Raw genomic sequence first — 21485 nt, 5'->3', positions numbered from 1 at the left:
ACAAGCTCACAACGCGTCGCGATGCAACGCGTTGTGAGCTTGTAGATCTGCTATTTCCACAATTTTTGACTTTTTTTTTAATATATGAACATTTTTCAACATGGAAACGATTATGACGATTATGAAAAATAATCACGATTATGTCAAATAATTGCGATTAGACGATTATGTAATAATTGTGACAGCCCTACTCACAAGTTGAGTAACACTAACCACCAACCCGAATCTTTTTCTAATTGTAGACCTAACACTGAACATCTTTTGTACTTTTTTAATAAAGAACTGTACATAGAGATATACTGTATAGGTAAATAATTGATCCGATATCTGCATATTGGGTTGTTGCGATAACAATACAATATTAGTACACAGTTAAAACAACTCACGATGTCTATTTCTCAAATTCTACCATACTTGTGGACAGTGGTGGAAAAAGTACTCAAATGTTTTACATAAGTAAAAGCATCAATACTGCAATGTGTAGACTCTGTTACAAGCAAAAGTCCGGAATTCAAAATGTACTTACTAAAAGTACAAAAGTATTGGCATAAGATTTTTCAAATGTATAAAGATCTTTTGAAAATAGCAGATCTACAACCTCACAATGCGTTGCGATGTGACGCATTGTGAGGTTCTAGATCTGCTATTTTCAAATGGCCGAAATGTTTTTTTTTTTTTTTTTTATATAATAATCAATCTGCAAAGTAATTTTGTAAACAAAGTTTTCAAATAAATGTAGTGAAGTAAAAGTACAATATTTGCCTCTGAGATGTGGTGGAGTAGAAGTAAAAGTATTGGAAATTGGAAATATACAAGTAAAGTACAAATACCTCAAAATTGTACAGTACTTAAAGGGGAAGACCACCCATATGAACTATGTCATCCTACTAATAAAGGAGCAAACTCACGCTCTAACGCTCTAACGCTCAACTCACTCACGCTCTAACGCTCTAACGCTCACGCTTATCGACGTTTATCTATTCACTCGCTTCAGCAACCGATCCCAAAGTTCACATGGTATTGGCCATTAGCATTATACCAACACTGACGGAGCCCGAATTTCATTTCTCCCAAATTAAAGCAGTTTTTCGAACGGGTAAGGTCTAGTTAATATAACTTAGAGGAGTTGTGTGAAAATAGAAAAAAAGTTCCCCCCCTTCTGTGTTGCCTAGAACTGGAGGAATGATTTTGGGGTTTGTATTGTAAAGTACAATGTGTGATGTCATCAAGTTGTACTTTGCAATACAAACCCCTAAATCAATCCTCCAGTTGTAGGCAACACAGAAGGGGGGAACTTTTTTTTTATTTCCACACTCCTCTAAGGTATATTAACTGCTTCACAGCCAAATCGCCTTCCATCGCCATTTTGAGGAGGGTGAGGAGGGTGAGGCAGCCAGATCGCCAAACGTCGCCTTGGGGATCATTTTCTGATTTTTTTGGTATTTTTTTGACATTTTTTGAGCTATAAATGACCATTCTAGGTTCATATAAGCTTTTTTTTTTTTTTTTTTTTTTTACATTTACAGTCAATTTAATTCGACACATGAATTAATGTTTCTGGAAACAAGTGGCAATGCATGTACATTTGTGTGATGATTAGCTGTATGTACTGTAAGCACATAAAATGGATTTATTTGTCGAATTTGATTAGATTTCTTTTCCCAGTTCACAAGCTAATTCTTGGAATTTCATCCATATTAAACATTGTCACAGGATTCACATTGTTATTGTCATTGCTACTGACCAGAGGATAAAACTTAACAGTCCAAATTCTGTAACAGGCTAGAAGTTCAGCGGCCTGGGGGTCATGAACTGCTTGACCATGTCATCTGTCACGTCTTTCCTTCTCTGTTGGTGTTCGGTAATCATTGGCTGAAGTGTGTCAATCAAACGTTTTTTCAACTCCCCTGTTAGCAGAGCTCCACTGGTATAGTCCCGTCTGATCTTCTCCAGCTGTTCATCGTCTTCCAGGAAGAAGGTCAGGTACATGAAGGACACATCTACATCTGGGTTACCACCATCCTTCCTGTGTTCCTCCAACGTTTTCCCTCCAGAGAACGCATGCTTCTTTATCTTGTTCTTGATCTGCTCGGGTGTGTCAGTGAGGAAAATGGAGGAGTTAGCGTCACTGGCGCTCATCTTTGTCTGAGCCCCCTGCAGGGCCGGGAAGAAGGTGGAGTGCAGCAAGGCTGGCTTTATATAGCCGATCCTGGGGGCTACACCTGAATTTTACCGTCATTCTGAAGTAGGGGTCCTGGTCTATGGCACAAGGGATAAGACACTGAACATCCTTTCTGCCGTTGAAGATATGAGGGAAAGAGCTACTGAAGGATGGAGCTGCCTGGATGGCTGGGAAGCTGATCTTTCCTATGCAGTCACTTTCCGTGAAGCCAAAGATCCCTTTGACCTGGTTGAAAGTGACATGTTTCTGGATCTTCACCACGTTACGGTAAAATTCAGGTGACGAACCCATATAATCGAGGTCGGAGAAGATGAATGTCTTGTTGACATCAAAGCCACAGGCAATGATGTCCTTAGCATTCTCCATTGCATAGTGGTGACATTCCTCCAGTGTCAGGTCCTTCCACAAGTATTTCTCATCGTCTGTCAGTTGGATGACCAGGGGGATGTCGAACACATCCTGCAGCCACTTGGTGAAGATGAAGGGGATGAGGTGTCCAACATGCATGGACCCTGATGAGGGTCCTCTGCCGGTGTACAGATAGAAGGACTTGTTCTTTTCGTATGCATCCAGCACCTGGTCCATATCTCTGTGAGAGAAAAATATTTCTCTTCTCAGAAAGCGGTGGGCTTTCTGGCCGGCCACCTTCTCCAGTCTGTCCACCAAGTCCTTCTCTATTTTGCTGCTGCCAAACCTGACTATCAGTTTGTCCTAGTCCACTCCCTTGGCACTGGTGGTGGACACATTCCATGGGTCAACTGTATCCCCATCAGCACCATCTTCTGATGGCCCGTTGTCGTGGACAACAGAATCCTCTGAGGGCGGACATCCCGGTTTGTAGTCTTGAGTCTCTTGACCCGTTATCTGTTTGTATTCCAGTTTTAACTTTAACAGAATTTTGGACGGCGGCATCGACATCGGCTTTATCAGCCTTGTCTATTTTTAAGGTTCTGACTTGGTCTCCTTGTGCGGTTACTCTATCGTACACTTCTCTTGGGCTCAAGCCCCCTGCACCATCGCATTGACCATCTGCCATCTTCACACGGTATATTCTTTAGTTGACAGCTTACTCATTCAGCTTGCATCCAGGTTCATATAAGCTTAAGCTATGAAAAAGCGCTGGAAATGACATCATCGATGACGTAACCCGGAAGCCGTTTGCCCATAACAAAGCATAGGCCTTTTTTTAGCATTGAAAGCTAACGTTTTTCTTATCAAACTTTACCATATTTAAACGGATTTTCATTCGGAAAAAAGTGGCAGAGTGGTCACCCAGGAGCAAAAACGATTGTGCACGGCGTGCGCACGACGTGCACAGCGTGCACGAACGCTCCCGTTCGTCCGGACCGGCCCATAATGGCGGCGCCCATAGGCGGCCATTATGGTCCAGGCTGGTCCAGCCTAGAAGACCTAATCCTTGGGCACTCTCTAGTGGTGAGTTAGATGTACTACAGTCTACCATTATAATTATGCCTGCTAGGAATCTGTACTCCATAGTTTGAAAATTAATAATATTCCTGGCAGTATAGGCGCACAAGCATATTGTAAATGGCTGTGTATGTGTTAATGACATAGTTCAATATTGAAAATGGGTGGTCTTCCCCTTTAAGTACATTTACTTAGTTACTTTACATCATTGCTTGTGGACTGGGGACGTTTGGTCCTCACAAGTAGCCTATAGTAACACAAACACACACATGCACACATGCACACATGCACACATGCACACAATGCACAAACACCTGATTTCAGTTGACTTTTGCCCCTCAACAAAGAAACTTCGTCTTCAAAGACAAAAGAGTGCAGGCCAGGGGGAAGCACAGAGAGGAGCGTCATGAGAGAACCGGAGTACAACAGCCGCTCTATCCGATGGCCGAAGGCGCCAGCCACCTTATTTTTCCTGCGCTCGGAATTTCCTTTTTCGCCGCGTCTCTTCTGGAGCCCTTGTGATGGTTGTTTTATGACCGGCGGATGTCAGATTTACCTCACACAGAGCACAGAGAACAGGGACGTGCAGAGAATGTTAGAGGAGGCAGGGGATGGAATTTCCAAAAGGGCCTTTTGGTGAAAATATCGAAAATAGCAGACCTCCAAGCTCACAACGCGTCGGGCTGCGACGCGTTGTGAGCTTGGAGGTCGGCTATTTTCAGTGCTTGATACCACACTTGACTAAGCATAGTCTTCAGGTATGGCATGGAAAGAGGGCATTTGCATTTCTTTCGCCATAATAAAAACTGCGTTTGTGGACTGGAGAGGGCACTTTTTACAGACGGATAAAAAGGGCAGGGGCTCAAGCCCCCTTTTATGTATATGTGTGCACGTGCCTGCAGAGCACAGAGAATGACCCTCCGACTGCATTATGTCCTGCAAAGGGTGGAAGGAGTGCTTTGAATGTCCTACTTAAAGGAGTAGTTCACCCCCAAAATGACTTTTTCTTTTTCTATTGATTACTCCATGGAGACTTGAATTCATGTTATTTTTCTTTTGGTTTTGTCGCATTCCTAAGCCAATAATTTGAGGAGAATCTATGGTGTCTCCATAGGGAACAAAGCAGACTCTTTGTGTCTCCATAGGGAACAAAGCAGACTCTGTGTGTCTCCATAGGGAACCACTGCTGGTCATCAAATTATTGCCTAGGAATGCTACAAAAACAAAAACATATCCCTGAAAAATATCTCTTCAAAGATGTCATGATTTTTCAAAAATAGCAGATCTACAATCTCATTTTTATTTTATTCGTATAATTTTTATCCTACGATTTTGTAACCCATTTTTTCACCCAGTGCCAATTGCCTAACCTTGAATCCTGGCTTCTGCTCTCCCTCTGCCACGCCTGGTCAGGGGAAGGCTTTATAGAAACCAGGACTACTGCATGTTTTTATGAGGGTATCTACCCTAGGAGACACGGGGAGAACATGCAAACTCCACACAGAAAGGCCCTTTCGCCAACTCCACCTAGTGTGGGCACTGATGACGCGGAGGAGGAAACACGCCCTCCAGCACCCACAGCGTCCCCCGGCGGGAATCGAACCCAGGACCTTCTAGCCGCGAGGCGACAGCGAGATCTACAAGCTCATAAGTGCCATGCTATGAGCTTGAACGCGATAACCCATATAGGAGCGCATTTCGAGTAAATGACAGAAAACATAAGAATACGTTTGTTAGACTAAAGTCAGTGTAATCCGCGGCTTCCTCAAAGAAAAAGAAGGGGAAAAAGCGGTGGGAAATATAAGGGTCAGGCCTCTGCACGAGTCGGGCGCGTTTTAATGATTAATGCTCGGACGTCGATTCGGGGGCCTCGGGGCGGACAAAAAAACTGTCGGACGCGTTTCGGAACGGACAGAAAAAAATGGCCCCGATCCCAGCTCTAGTGTGTGTGTGTGTGTGTGTGTGTGTGTGTGTGTGTGTGTGTGTGTGTGTGTGTGTGTGTTTGCGTTTCTAATATCCAGGGACATTAAACACTTTGAGAACATTTATTATAAAAGGCCTCATTATAAAGCCATCGTCGCAATGTCATCATTATAAAGTCATTAGTGCGTGAATTTATGCTCCGTAATCATTTGTAATTGACGGGGAGTTGGTACCGGGAGCTGCTCCGGAAACGTCATGGCTTTATGTTTTTGTTGCTTCAGAAAATGTACTCACACACGCACACACACACACACACACGTGCACACACACACGCGCGCACACACACGCACGGACGCACACACGCACGCACACGCAGTGTTGGGGATGTTACTTGTACAGTTACAAGTACAGTTACAAGTACAGTTACAAGTAACTCACCATGGCAGTAACTTGGTCAAGTTAAAGTTATACCCCTGGAGAAATGTAACTTTTAAAGTTTCAAGTTACATAAAAAAAAGTAACTTGAGTATAACTTGAGTTACTTTTTTTTTCAGCGTTAAATTGAGTGTACATTTGGTGTGCATGAAACAAAATATAATATCCTACAAAAAAGTCAGAAATATGCCTCTCAACTGAGTTTTGTTTTATTTCAAAAAGGTTGACATTTTCTTTGGTAAATATCTGTTTACCTAATATGAAGTTAAAAAAAGAAGAAAATTATGATCTGTTGAGGACATTTGATCGTCAATCTTAGCATAACTTAAATGAACAAATTGTAAATGTAAATTGTAACTTGAGCCAAAAATGACCCAAAAAGTATCTGAAGTTACATGACGAGTAGAAATATGAATGTAACTCAGTTACCAGCAAGTTACAGCAAAATGTAACTTAGTTACGTAACTCAGTTACATGTAACTTTAACTTCCCCAACACTGCGCACACGGCCCCTAAGTCCCAGGCGTTACACTTTGGTTCTTGCATCAAGGTTGTTCTCCAGGAATGTGTTCTTATCTACTTGTCCAGGCCATTTCTCTGTCTCGCTTGTTATCAAAACAGCTTCAGATCAGCGTGTTGTCCAGTATGTGACCTTCAGTCCTACCGCCTGTGACCGACCTGTCAGGCAGAGGCATTTACTGACACATTTTTTTTAGGTCAGCGGTTCTCAACCTGTCGGTCGGGGCCCACTGGTGTGCCATGAGGACATAGAAAGTGGGCCCCCATAATAGGGCTGTCATGATTATGACATTTTACATGACGATTCATTGTCACTCAAATAATTGCGATTAACGATTTAATTGTTGTTGACTATTACATTTCTGTTTGGCTTGTAGGCTTTGAAGTTGCATATGGCAGATATGACACATAACCTAAATATAAGAAATGAAGGACATATTTGACAACTTTACACTAGAAAAAGAACATTGATTGTGGAAATAGCCGTTCTACAAGCTCACAACGCGTCGCATCACAATTCTTTTTAATGTTTGAACATATAAACATTTTTCAACATGTAAATGATTATGACGATTATCACAAAATAATTGCGATTATGTCAAATAATTGCGATTATGTCAAATAATTGCGATTAGACGATTATGTAATAATTGTGACAGCCCTACCCATGCATATAATTGGCAAAACACTAAAAAAAAAATTGATAATTTTACATGAATATACATAAAAAAAATAACACCTAGTGTGAAGTGCACGGTGCTACTTATGAGATCATTTCATTAAGCGTCCGGCGAAGCTTGGCCAATGTGACCGTCAGTACAACAGACTTTGAGCACTTTGTGCCAAGATGAGGGGGCCAGCGATTCCAAATAACGCATCAGGGCGTGTGCAGAGAATTTTAGAGAGGCAGGGGCTGAAATTTATAAAAGGACATTTTGGTGAAAATATTTGGACAGTACTCCTACATATTTAGTGGAAAAATCAAGCAAATCAGTACACAGTATCTCTGATAGTCATTAAACGAAGCGGGTATTTCCGATTCTTCATATTCCATCCTGATTGGCTTCAAAGGTTTTCAGGACTGCTCCGTTTTGACAAAATGCCTCAAATCAGGAACACAGAGTGTGATTTCTGTGAAACTTTGCACTCACATTCCCACGAGGTAGAGGAAGAAATACCACTTGAAATGTTTCACATCAGCCTCATGATGGTGCTATAACAGGCTGATTTGTGTTTTTACCTATAACTCCACCGATCAGTGTAAAATGTTGGATGCACACTCCCTAGAGGCCAAGGAAAAACCTTTGCCCTGCATTTTTCAAATCTGCCTTTTATAGCGCCACCAGGAGGCCGACTTACGTAAAAATGTATTTGTATTATTCGTCCAGATCTTATCCAAATCTCACGCAACTTGGTACACATGATATCTATAGTCATGTGATGAAGACAGACACAAAAAAATCTAATAAAAAAAAATTGGCTTCCCTTCCAAAGTTTGCAGGATTGATTGATTTTGAACAAAATGCCTCAAATCATGAACGCAGCGTGCTATTTCTGTGAAATATTGCACGCACATTCCCACTAGGTTGAGGAACAAGTGCCACCCTTTTCACATTGGCCTGTTATAGCGCCACCAGTAGGTCGACAAGTGTTTCGAACAAAGCGCCTCGAATGATGAATGCGGCGCCCGATTGTCGTGAAAGGCCGAAGAAGACATGGCACCCTTTTCACTTTGGCCTCTTATAGCGCCACCAGGAGGCCACAATAACCTTGCCTGGCTCCAGCCAATAGACCCGCCCACTCTCTGAGTGGACTGCTTCTCTTGGTCTGGAATTGGCATATGACGCGCCTCTTTCTATGGTATCTTGGCAAACCAACCAATGAAATCAATGCAAGACGGAGGAGGGGTGGGTCTAACTTTTGAAAATCAACAGAAACAGTGGAGGGAGGGGTGGCTCACCAGAGCTCTTAATTGCTCCCTTTGAACTTCAAAGGGGTTCTGAACTGCAGTAATTGATTGAGCCATACAAGTGTCAATAGCTCGTAGTGCTTCTCTCTAATCAATGAAACATCAAAGACAACGACTTGTTTGATGCCTGTCATACAGGGGAGGGGGAGGGGGGAATGTTTTGTGTACACAAGTCAAACACAACCCCTCCCACCAGATCTCTTGTGATTGGGAATTTCGAATTTTAAATCCCCTCCCCTTTGAAATCTTTTGTCAATGGGACAATGTCAGACTCAAGCTCCAGCGCAGAGTCTGAACTCAGGCTAACAATAACCTACCTGACCTGGCGGAGACCTATGCTCTAGTTACAATCTAAAACATGAACCCTTGTTAAAAAACAAAAACAAAGTTGTCCTTTAAGTGGTCTGATGGGTGGGCTGGGCACAAGGTTTTCATTTGGGCCCTGATCCAGAAAAAGGTTGAGAGAACCATTGTTTCAGATGAGACACTTTGTCTGTGCTTTGGAGTTAAGTGTCCCCCCCCCCCCCACAGGATGTTCTGTTGTGAGAAAATAACATGTCGCGATGCACTTCATGGCTTCTCTTGTTGCTTGCGCCATCTGTTTGGAGTAGGGATGGGACGACATGAAAATGTCATATCACGATTATTGTGACAAAAGAAATCGCTATTTACGATATTATCGCGATAGTCAAAATCCATTACCCTGGGGCGGAACATGTTGTGAGCTTGTAGATCTGCTATTTTTTGGCAAAGAGATTTGTTAGAGAGCGGAAAAAAATACTGTATCAAGTATAAGTACCTTTTGCCAATTACAGAGGGTTTAAGTGGTACCGGATTTGCAGCTCGGCAAATAAAAGGTGAATTGATCCCAGGGCATGACGGAGGACGATGTCACGTGAGTGTATTTTATCGCGATAAACGATAATATCGCGTATCGTCCCACCCCTATTGCTTGCACCATGTGTTTGGAGAGAAGTCGCTGTTTAACAAGACGGGGGGATGCCTTCAGGACGGGCCCAGCATGCAGCTGTTTGATTCCCCATTAAGAGCTAAATGAAATTCCACATTACAGTTCACGTGTTATGTTTGAAAACACGCAAAATAATATGCCACCGGATTGGGGTCCCTGACACGTTATTGGAAATGACACCCGAGCTCCGCTTCAGCCAATCAAAAGCTTCGGTGGGCGGGGTTTCCCTGGAGCTCAGGTGTCATTTCCAATAACGCGTCCCTGACAGCGACTGTGACGCGTGCGCGATGGGGCCCCGTTTGGGTGGCTTGAGGTCCCTTCGCGAAAATGTAAGCTGCACTATGTCATCTAGTAAGACGCCTCTGGTCGATATACATCAAGGGCGAGGTCGTGCCATGTCTTGGCCGTCTGGCCAGTGATGTATATCGGACCAGTTCCCCATATATGGATATGAAGTCCTGTTAGATATGGGCTTAATATTGATGACATCAGGGATCTCCATATATCGGCACAGAGTGGTTCCCATTAAGGCTGGGCGATATTAGGAAAGCCTTCGATATTCGATAACGTTGTTGAATACCTCGATATCGGTATTACTCACGATATTAGTAAAAACAATTGCATTATATAGTTTTTAATGTTTTTTCTGCTTTAGGTCCACTGCCTGCCTAACCCAGATAATGAATAGCATATCCACCTGGTTACAGATGGACTGCTTTGTTGCATGTGCTACGTGCATGCATAGTGTGTCTGTTAATTAATTTGACACATACACCAATACCTCATTTCAAGCCATCTTCATCGATATGTATACCTTGCATTTTGATACCTCGATATCGATATATTTCAATATATTGCCCAGCCTTAGTTCCCATGACATCACAACATACAATCCCTTTTATGCCCATACATGGAGATCCTTGTCTGAACCAGCCACACCACTGTGATGTCACCTGTTTATGCTCGAGACAAGAGTTCTCAGAGCACAATATCTCCTCCCCCAAAAACCACGGACAATTCCTTACAAAAGCAGCCTAGTTTAACTAATAAAAGTAGCCATTGTAGTACCATAAAACAACTATCTTTTGACACGAAACCCTTGTTCTAAATTCGAACTGTTTGATATGGAAAAATCAACTTAATTTTCTCACTTTTCTACTGTTTGAAAATCGCCGACTTATGGACCTTTCCACCAGCACTAGTCACATATGGAGATCCCTGCTCTATGGAGATCCCTGTCTGACATCACTGTGATGTCACCTGTGTTGTCACAGTGACGTGTCAGGGGAACCACAGTGTCAGGCAATACACATATGTGTCCCAGCATAGCAGAGGGGCAGTCATTTCGGAAAGCACAGCTTTAGACCAGCCCTGAAATTCCTTTTTTTTTTCTTTTTTTTTCTCTAAAATGTGATAAAGCCACAAAAGCATTTCATAAATATCAGGCTACATTTCACTTAAACGCCAGAGCTTAACTCTGCATGTAAATAAGACTTTTTTTAAATTAATGTGAAGAGAAACCTCACATTTTGCAGGTTACATTTTATCTAAAAGGCTGAATTTCTCAGATCTAGTATTTCTGCATGGCATAACTCTATAAGCTATATCTACAAAACTGTTGGGTCAATCTTCACAACCAATATATCATTTTGTAGCTATGATTCCCAGCTGAGTGAAAACATGAAAATGAAAAAAACTTCAATGACTAGCCTTCAGCTGTGTTCGGTCACATATTATGTTACACATATACGGACAAGCTGTGCCGGTTCTGACAGTAAACTGCAACCTATGGTCGCAATTATTGTTTGTGTGCTGCGCACATTTACGACAGTGTTCCTCAAAGTGGGGTCCGGGGGCCTTGAGGGGTTTCTAGGGTGGTCCCCAGCTAAATTAGTTAATGTAGCATCAATACATACGTAGGACCACAATTTCGGACTGTACCTCGTGCTGTTTACAAGTCTACAAGGGGTTACAAATATATATATTTTTTTTTTGAAACATTTTAACAACCCAAAACTTGTATGGTGGATTGGTGGTTCCTGGCACAAACTATTCAGATTCTTTATGGTTTCAGTGCTGATGTCCATATTAATCATAGATACTTAATTAGGACCAACGATTTGCAACGAGACAAAACATGATTTACATTATACTTGGTCGTAAAAATCGCAGTGGTTTGAATAACCCACACGTAGCTGGAGTCGATCACTGTTGCATGCAAACATTTTATTACGCAAAAGCTGTGGTGGAAAGTAACTAAGTATATTTACTCAAATACTACTACTTAAGTACACCTTTGGCTTTGAGGTACTTTTACTTGAGTATTTAGATGTGTAGATTCTTTACCAAAAAGTGTACAGAATGAGTTAAAATTATGTTTTTATGTGGCCACACCCACCAGGTCATTAGGTATGCATGGTTGTCAGGTGGGTGGTGACCCAGCTGAGGTTAGCCACACCCACAGTGTTGGGTGTATGGTAAAAGGGGAGGGGATTATTTTATGATGTCATTGAATCAGTGTTTTTCGATCAGGCCTTTTGACTCAGAGGCTCCAGCTTTCAGGAAGAAACCAAAAATACACAGGGAAGGCAAATGTGCACAACAACACCCATCGATACGATCGCATTTTACCGCATTTTACCGCGACGCGATGCACGGTACGGCGGCGGCGCTGGTTTACTTGGAAACGCACATGAGTTCTGGGAAACCCCCACCCACGCTGATCACAAGACGCTGATTCACGACGCTGATTCGCCGTACGGATTTTCGAACGAGGAAGGCCTCTTCAATGAGAGCACTTCTAGACCCCTGAATCGCCAAAACAAAAATTTTAAGGGGTGTGGCTAGCGATTCAGGGTCTGGAACTAGGGCCTAGTTCCGTCATGCACTGCGATAGCCTAGTTACTAGGCTATCCCAGTGCATGACGGAGGATAATTTCACGATAAATGTAAATCTCCACGATGCGATTATTGTGAGTGTTTTTTTTTTTTATCACGATAAATGATAACGATTATCATCCCCATCCCTAATTGACAGGTGAGACTGTGGACCCTGTGGTGGAGCAGGGTCTGACTGAGATCCCCGCCATCCGGAAGCCCACCAAAGACAGCCTGTGGCTGGGGGCCAAAGAGAGCGCCGTGCGTCAGCACCGCCAGGAGATGAAGACCAAGATGAAGACCAACAACAGAGTGGAAGAGGTGCGACCCACCAGGCCAAAGCAGGTAACGATGACCTGATTCATATTAAAAGCCATTTAGGCCTAGAATTGTTGAATGCTTGAACTATTGAAAAATAGCAGATATACAAGCTCACAGCCTGGCACCGAGTGCCGTGCTGCGGGCTTGTAGAACTGCTATTTTTGAAAAATCATGAAGATTTGTGCAAATATTTGCTTCTGGAGGGTCCCCGATACAATATTTTGAGATGGGGGTCCATGGCCAAATACATATCATTTTGGGGGTCCTTAACGTGAAAAAGTTTGAGCACCACCGACATAGAAACATATCTTTTTCAAAAAACCTTCAGAAGACACTTATAGAATCGGTTCAAAATATTCAAAGAATTGCACACATTTTCAAGATTTTTCAAAAATAGCAGATCTACAAGCTTGCAGCGCGGCACTCGCTGGGTAAATGTGTTGAGCCTGCCGAAAATAAAGCACACAAAGAAGAATCGTCACAAGCCAGATCACAAGCCCCTCCTACAGCATACCCTGCTATAACATCAATTATAACATAAATTGGACCAGGGGTGTCGCACTAAATTCTGGGCCCTGGGTACTTTAACTATTGAAAAATAGCAGATATACAAGCGCACAGCGCAGCACTGAGTGCCGCGCTGCAAGCTTGTAGATCTGCTATTTTTGAAAGATCATGAAAATGTGTGCAAGTCTTTGAATATTTCTAATCCTTCTAAGGTTTTTTGAAAAACCTATGTTTCTATGTCAGTGGTGCTCAAACTTTTTCACGTGAAGGACCCCCAAAATCATATGTTTTTGGCCACAGACCCCATCTCAAAATATTTAGTTCCAGGGACCCCACAGAAGCGAAAACTTTAGTTACAAATATCCGCTTAAAAAAATACATATATTCAAAGATTTGCGTACATTTTCACAACTCGCTAAAAAATAGCAGATCCACAAGCTCGCAGCGCGTTACTCGGTGCTTGTATATCTGCTATACTTCAATAGTTAAAGTATAAAATAATTCCAGGCCCCTCCACCTTGGGCCCTAGTAACTCAGTCCCACTTTCCCCCCGCCCTTGTGATGCCCCTGCTCCCCCTTGAGCATTCAGTATCAGAGCAGCCATCAGCTGTTTGAAGTTGTAACTGAATTTCCCCTGTAGGAATAGTAAGGGTCTACCTTTTTCTCGTTGTTGTCGTTTACATTCAGTGGTTGCGTGCGGACGGGTGTCCCGCACCAGAAATATAGCAGATCTACCAGCTCACAACTCAAGCTCACAATTGCGCTGCAACGGGTTGTTGAGCTTATAGATCGGCTGTTTTCGACGCGCAACACCCGCAAGCAACTACTGTGAATCTACAGTAAAGGTCTTTGCACACTGCTGCGTTTTTCGTTGCGAATTGCGTTTTTCAGGGCAAGGAGAGAGAGAGAGAGAGATAGAGAGAGCAAGGGACAGAGTGGTGCGCGAAACGGGCGGCAGTGTGCAAACGTGACTGACATAACGTGAGGTTGATTTTTTTATTTGCGCACTCCGAAATTCCCACCGATATTCGGCCCGAAAAACGCAGCAGTGTGCAAAGACCTTAACTCAGGCTTTAGAGACAACAGAGTGTCTGTTCTGGAAGTACTTAAGTTATTGAACAGCATCACATCCAAAAGAGAATACCAGTCCCATATTTAAGAAGGCCCAGTCTTGGTTATTTTCCCTTATGAAAAGTTGGCCCTTTGACAGGCGTTAGAAAGCTTTTAGATGTCTTCTCGATGTCTTGTCTGGAACCCTTTCTCACTCCTCTCGCTGCTCGGTAAAGCAGTGGCGTCAGTTCAGAAAAAGCTAAGGTATGGCAACATGACTGGTGTCTTGCACACGTGCAAGACACCAGTCATGTTGCCATGCCTTACAGGCATGATACATTTGTTTTAAGAAGTACATTCTATTTTCCCTCCGTTTCTACGGTTTCTTGAGCTGTGTATGGCAGCCTGGAATGGTTCAAGAGCAGCTAAACTTGTTAGTAATTATTTTACTGTAATTTAACAACATAATAACTAGAACAGATAGACATTGAGACATTCATGGATTCATAGGCCTATTTAAAAGTAACTTTTATTTTCCCCCCTGGACCCAGGGTATGGCAGCTGCATACCCCTGCCATACCCAATTGACGCCCCTGGGGTAAAGTGCTTCAGGCGTACCTGGCCGACGTTGTCAGTGCTCTCTAGTGTCATGTTTAGACGTGAGCAGCAGGCAACCACACTTCTGTAGAAATCCCACAGAGTCGATAGTTAGACGCCAAAGACATCCCACGTTTGTTTGACCCCTGCGTTAGCTAGTGACGTGTCGGATCGGCCCCCGAACGCGTCGCGCCAGTTGGAGGAGGATGAAGCTGAATATGAGGCCTATTCATGTTCAGCCGCGTTGGCGGTATCAGCCGCCGCAGCCCGCCTAGCTGTCACTCAGACGGGATTGCTCTGCCATCATGACAGAAGATAGTGAGAATTTGTTTCAAAAACCCAAACTGGCACCCTCAATCACTTAAATCCAATTTCTAAAATAGCGGAAATAGTCAGATCTACGAGGTTGCAGTGTGTCTCATTGGGATGCATTGTGAGCTTGGAAATAGTCAATTTATTTTACTTATTTTTATTTTCACCAGTAACTGTAACCATTAGGTCGCAGTTCGTCAGTCCGTCTGTCTGTCCGTCATGTCACGTCATACTTTTGCCCTACTCATATCTCCGCCACCGTTGCCCCTATCCATGCCAAACTTTGCCTACACACTCCTTGGCTGCCAAACCAACCTCATTTCTCACATGGCCCTCTACTAGCGCCACCACGAGGCCGATTCTTGCAAAACACATTTTTGGACACTGCTCCTACAAATTTTGCCCTAACATCACGCAAATCCATACACAGTATTTCTAGACTCATGTCATCAACATGGATCTGTCCCATTTAGCGCCACCATCAGGCCGATTTTTACATGCGACCTGGCGGTCGATTATCTCCCGATTAGGGAGTCTTACTGGTGTTTTCATCGCCAGGATGGGGACAATTATTTTAGCGCTCAGCACACCTAGTGACTGCACCTTTCAACAGAACTGAACATGATATGCGATGTTCAGTGAGCACTCGCATGGTATGCGAATACTCAAAATAAGTGTTGTTGTTATAATTGCTGTGAGAAACCAGGACAGTTTGGTAGTGAGTGTTGAAAACTGGGACGTTTGAGTGTTTTAGAGATAATTGTCGGAATCCGGGCCGGGACACCTAGCTTGAAAACCGTGAAGTCGTGGCTATTGAGTAGCCTTCAGGAGGGAGCCTACTGATCTACGAGCACTGAGAGATCGGCCTTTGTTTCTCCAGTGTTGGATGAAGTCGAGATAAGAAGCAGAACTTATGTCCCCTGTCATGTCGATTCGCAACACACCGTTAAAACGTCTGTTAACTCATTCTACTCACGCCAGCGTTCACTTCACCCCCATTCTAATTGTTTTCTGGCCATGTTCACATTGTTCAGCACGGATTCCCTGTCAGTGGCAACTGGCAGGCTTAGCGTCTTACACATAAAAACCAAGGACTAAAAACACTAATATCGTGTTCCAATTGGAATACAAAATGCTGAGCAAAGATCGATTACAGTGTCAACAATGGTATTATACAGTTATTTATTGCCCTTAAATCTTTTACCCTTATGTTTTTTGACACCTAGAATTGGTGTGTTGCATTGCGAGGTCCAAAGGAGCGGGCACTATTACTTTTGTGCAGGCACGTGCACACATAGACATGAAAGGGGGCTTGAGCCTCTGTCCTTTTACCCGTCTGTAAAAAAGTGCCCTCAACAGACCATGAATGCAGTTTTTACTATGGTGAAAGAAATGCAAATGCCCTCTTTCCATGCCATACCTGAAGGCAGCATTCAAGAGAATTGTCTTGTCCAAACTCTCCTGAACATGAATGCATCAACTCATGTTGATAGAATTGCCCTCTCTGTATATAAATCCATGCCGTACGCCACATCTCAAGTATTGCCTTTTTTATGCTTAGTTTAGTTTGTTATCAAGCTCACCTCCAAGCTCACAACGCGTCGCAGTGGGACGCGTTGTGAGCTTGGAGGTTGGCTATTTTCAATATTTTCACCAAAAGGCCCTTTTATAATTTAGAACATTCTAGAACATTCTCTGCACGTCCCTGCTTTTGTGCTAATTTGAGTTTACAGTTATAATACCACTAGGTGCTTATGATCGCATTAGATACTGTCTAAACTTTAGGCAAAACACAATTTGAGTTGTCTTTACATGGAAAGTCAATTATTTACTAAACATAGTTAAAGTTGTACCATGTAACTTTTTTTATAAAACAAATCTTAAAATTGTCCTAACTGTTAAATCGCTAAAGTTTTAGAACACCCACTCCGTTATTTTCAGCTTCTGAAGCCTTCTCTTTATATGTTTTCTATGATCCTGGCCGTGGACCGGATTTCGCGCAAAATTGACGTAATCTGCATCATCTGTATACGTTGTGTATACGTTGCCCAATCACATCGCCGATCATGCACACATGGTACACTACCGGCCAATCACAGCGCATCTTGAAGTGGGGTCGCCATATTTGTAGTCGCCCGTGTGTCTCTTTACTCAAAAGGTAATCTCGCCTACCAGGCAGGGTGAAGTAGTCCGTTTCTCCGGAATGCCTGAACGCACAGGAACCAGGGACCCCTCCAAAGATAGCTCTCGGCGTTGTGGAGGCAGACGCGGGGGTGTGAAGGTACGAAAAACGGGCGAAAGACGCGAACGCGACCGCGGTTTGCTATATGGCTACTGACCACTAGTTGAGAATCTTACACAGTATAGCTTTAACATACATCATTAGTCTGGGATTCCTTCACATCTCGGGGTTTGATCCGGTCGGAAGCGGAAACCACTTTACGTCATGTTGTAGTTCTCAAAGGACTACAATTTGGCCGGAAAGATCAAACCGGATTCAGTTTTAACACAAAATAATTCCCCTGCGCTCAAGGACATACTTTCAGGGCCTACCTAATGAACTCCTTGATGCGGTGTAGTTTTGCTTTTGGAAAATCCGTTTGGCATATGCATCTTTTAGTCCAACTCGTAGCGACTGGCAAGACTACACTACTGTAGGCTACTCAAGCATTTTAATAGAGATTGGGGAAACAAACGGGGGGGAACCAAAACAAAGCGACGCCGCTTCTTCTGCTTGTGGTTTCCGCCTAGACTGGATCAAACGGCCCGTTGTAAACGACCACCAGGCTTTTCCTGTAGGGCAAAATAATTCCCCTGCGCTCAAGGACATACTTTCAGGGCCTACCTAATGAACTCCTTGATGCGGTGTAGTTTTGCTTTTGGAAAATCCGTTTGGCATATGCATCTTTTAGTCCAACTCGTAGCGACTGGCAAGACTACACTACTGTAGGCTACTCAAGCATTTTAATAGAGATTGGGGAAACAAACGGGGGGGAACCAAAACAAAGCGACGCCGCTTCTTCTGCTTGTGGTTTCCGCCTAGACTGGATCAAACGGCCCGTTGTAAACGACCACCAGGCTTTTCCTGTAGGGCAAAATAATTCCCCTGCGCTCAAGGACATACTTTCAGGGCCTACCTAATGAACTCCTTGATGCGGTGTAGTTTTGCTTTTGGAAAATCCGTTTGGCATATGCATCTTTTAGTCCAACTCGTAGCGACTGGCAAGACTACACTACTGTAGGCTACTCAAGCATTTTAATAGAGATTGGGGAAACAAACGGGGGGGAACCAAAACAAAGCGACGCCGCTTCTTCTGCTTGTGGTTTCCGCCTAGACCGGATCAAACGGCCCGTTGTAAACGACCACCAGGCTTTCCCCCGAGAAAGCCTGGTGACGCGAGGTTAATACATCATAATAGTGGATTTGTATGTTACTTTTGAATGTGGCTTGTGTCAATTGAAACCGGCTGACTGACACCAGGGGGTCTTGTCTTGTGGTCGCTCTGTCGTGGGAAAAGACCTGTCTGGACGCTGCTCCGCAGTCATTTTCCTACTTTCTCTTTTTCTTGCTTTTTTTTCCTCTTGTTTTTTTCCTGTTGTGACTCATTACATTGGCCAGGCTGGGCATGTTTTAAGGAACTTTGTGTTATTTGTGTATACTAGCCCTTACCCGTTCAAAGATATGAGCTCCGAAATGATGTGCAGTGTGTGGGTTATGGGATGTGCACTGTGCACACAGTATATGAGGGATGGAAAGTAACTTTAACGGGTGCTTGCATGATAATATGTAGGAGCATCAATGTAAGAAATACCCGTTTCGTTTAATGGCTACAGAGATACTGTGTACCGATCTGCATGATTTTTGGACAAAATCTGTAACAGGGCAAGACAAACGACCCCCCGCCCGCCCACCCGCCTGCACACACACACACACACACACACACACACACACACACACACACACACACACACACACACACACACACACACACACACACACACACACACACACACACACACACACACACACACAGCTGGTTAAACATGTTGCCTCATGCTAGATGCAGAATAGATATGCCTCAAGCTAGATGCAGAATAGATATAGATACACCATAAAAATGCTAATATACAGCATATGATTTGTGAAAGTGACAAACGGGCTTCACAGTTATGTCAGGTGTGTTCATATGCTAATGGTGATGCGATTTCAGATCAATTGCTCCAGCCACTGAGGAGAAACGCTGTGACAGACACTCACTCAGACAGACAGACACTCAGACAGACAGACATTTGGAAAATTATATGTTTGATAGTAGGACATTCACCAACTATTCGAATATTCGAATATCAAAGTCACTATTCGACGTTGTTCACCGAAGTCGAATATTCGCTTATTTTTATTTTTTTATTGTTTTCTCTTTAAAAAATATATAGTTTATAAAGCTTGGCTAGATAGGAAGTCATAACAATGAGTTGTCAAAACCTTTTAGGCCGTGACCCCCAAAACAAACATATTTGAACTGGGGACCCCCACCCTGACAAGCACTTGGAATTGTAGGTATTACATTTAATGTGACTCTGTTCCGCAGATAAATATTGTGAAAATAGCAGATCTACCTGCTCACAAAGCCTGTAGATCGGCTATTTTCACAATGTTCGCCTCTTGCTTACTTAATATTTGACAGTTTGGCCAGTCCTGTCGAATATTCGACTATTCAAATACTTTGAGGTTGAATAACTAGAATACTAAAAATCACTATTTGTCCCTAGTATGTAGTAGTTTAGTCTGTTTTCTTATCGTGTTGTTTTTCTGATCGGCCGGCTGGCGGAAAAGTTGGGGAGGCCTTCTGTGCCTTGGAACAACAAAGGAACATAAGAAACAGCGGCCTACCTCTACCTGCCTAGCCTGTCTTACGCGTGTGGCCCTGGGGTAACGAGGCTCGATGGCTCGTTGCCTTGGTGATTTTTGGAGACGCTAGTCTGTCGGTGCCGTAGGCATGGGAGACGTTTACGTGGACTTCGTCTTTGGATGCATGCGAACGTGGCTGCGGGAGTCCGGTCCGGAGCGATGCTGCATCCGCGCGACGCCGCGCAAAGCTCGACGCAGGAGGCCCAGACGCGCCGTTCGCCGTGGAAGCCCGCAGCGTGGGCCGGAGGCGCCCTCGCCGTGAAAGCCCCGTAACTTGGACCGGAGGCGCTGTCGCTGTGGCGGGTCGTAGTGTGGGTCAAGACGGCGGAGGAGGTGCCGTACCGAGGCTCGGAACGGGCGATTGCAACGCGCATAACATACTACATTACTGTTCCATCCTGTGCCATCCAAATCATGACTTCCCCCCCTCCCCCCTCTTGGGATTGCAGAGAGGGGCATTCCTGTGCGTTTTTGTTCTGTGGCACCAGTTTCTTCGGGACTCGGCACCAGTCACTTCTTTTTTGCACTGACTTTGGACACCTTTTTGGCTCTGCGCTTTTTAAGTATTATTGTCTTGGTGCAGAAACGTATGTACAGTATATATATATGTGTATATTTTTTTGGCACTGCGTTGATAAGTAGTTCCTAATGTTTGAATGAATGGACCAATGTAAGTGCTTTGAGTTTGCAATATGCTTAGAAAAGTGCTATAACATTTTAATCCATTATAGAAACTTTAAGTACTACTATTCAACTGTTCACTTTATATTTTTTTAACTTAGTTTCTCTGTATGGTTGATTCTCCTGTATTGTTGATTCTTCTTTCTTGTTTGTTTTTGTCGCTCGGCTGCAGTACACAACAGTCATTTTTATTTTTCTTACTGTCCTGTAACTTCCTGTAACCTTAACTGCTGTGCTGCCTCTGGCCGACTGAATTTCCCCCTTGGGATAATAAAGGTATTTATCTATCTATCTACCTCTCTTGCTGTGAGGTTCACTCAACTGGCCCTTGGCCTTGCAGATGAGCTCAAGTTGGTTGAGAGATAAATGGAATATGTTATCAATGACTGGGAGTCAGGGTGCAATACAGCCTCTGTCACACAGCTTTCGGGAGTTACGAAAATATGTGAAAATGCAGGCGACGTACAGCAGTACTTACCTGTCCAAATAGTGTCTCAGCTTGCATGTTATAATCCCTCCATTTGTAGACTAGCACCTGTAGATTGTTTTCAGAGCTGATGACACAAATAGACAAACAGAAGATTCGGTTAAAGGGGAAGACCACCCATTATCAATATTGAACTATGCCATTAATATAACTTGGAAATAGAAAAAAAGTCCCCCCCCCCCCCTTCTGTGTTGCCTAGAACTGGAAGATTGATTGTGGGGTTTGTATTGTAAAGTACAAGTACAATGGTGTGATGTCATCAAGTTGTACTTTACAATACAAACCCCAAAATCAATCTTCCAGTTCTAGGCAACACAG

General features: G+C 43.5%; 1 protein-coding gene and 1 pseudogene across 2 annotated transcripts in view; one reads left to right on the top strand and one right to left on the bottom strand.

Annotated features, from left to right (window-relative positions):
* igfbp2a (insulin-like growth factor binding protein 2a) overlaps positions 1-21485 on the top strand; it is a 62775-nt gene that overhangs the window by 21876 nt on the left and 19414 nt on the right. Inside the window, exon 2 of the mRNA XM_080720624.1 lies at positions 12464-12648. Coding sequence (XP_080576750.1) covers positions 12464-12648 — 185 coding nt within the window. The remainder of the gene's footprint in view (positions 1-12463; positions 12649-21485) is intronic.
* Positions 1783-3218, bottom strand: LOC308309348 (tryptophan--tRNA ligase, cytoplasmic-like; annotated as a pseudogene). The gene has a single exon. The product of its transcript is annotated as a tryptophan--tRNA ligase, cytoplasmic-like (transcript).

This window comes from Nannobrachium achirus, assembly GCF_963921795.1.
Source record: "Nannobrachium achirus genome assembly, chromosome: 24".
NCBI lineage: Eukaryota > Metazoa > Chordata > Actinopteri > Myctophiformes > Myctophidae > Nannobrachium > Nannobrachium achirus.
The sequence above is the reverse complement of the archived record's forward strand: the minus strand, read 5'-3'. Positions and strand labels throughout refer to the sequence as shown.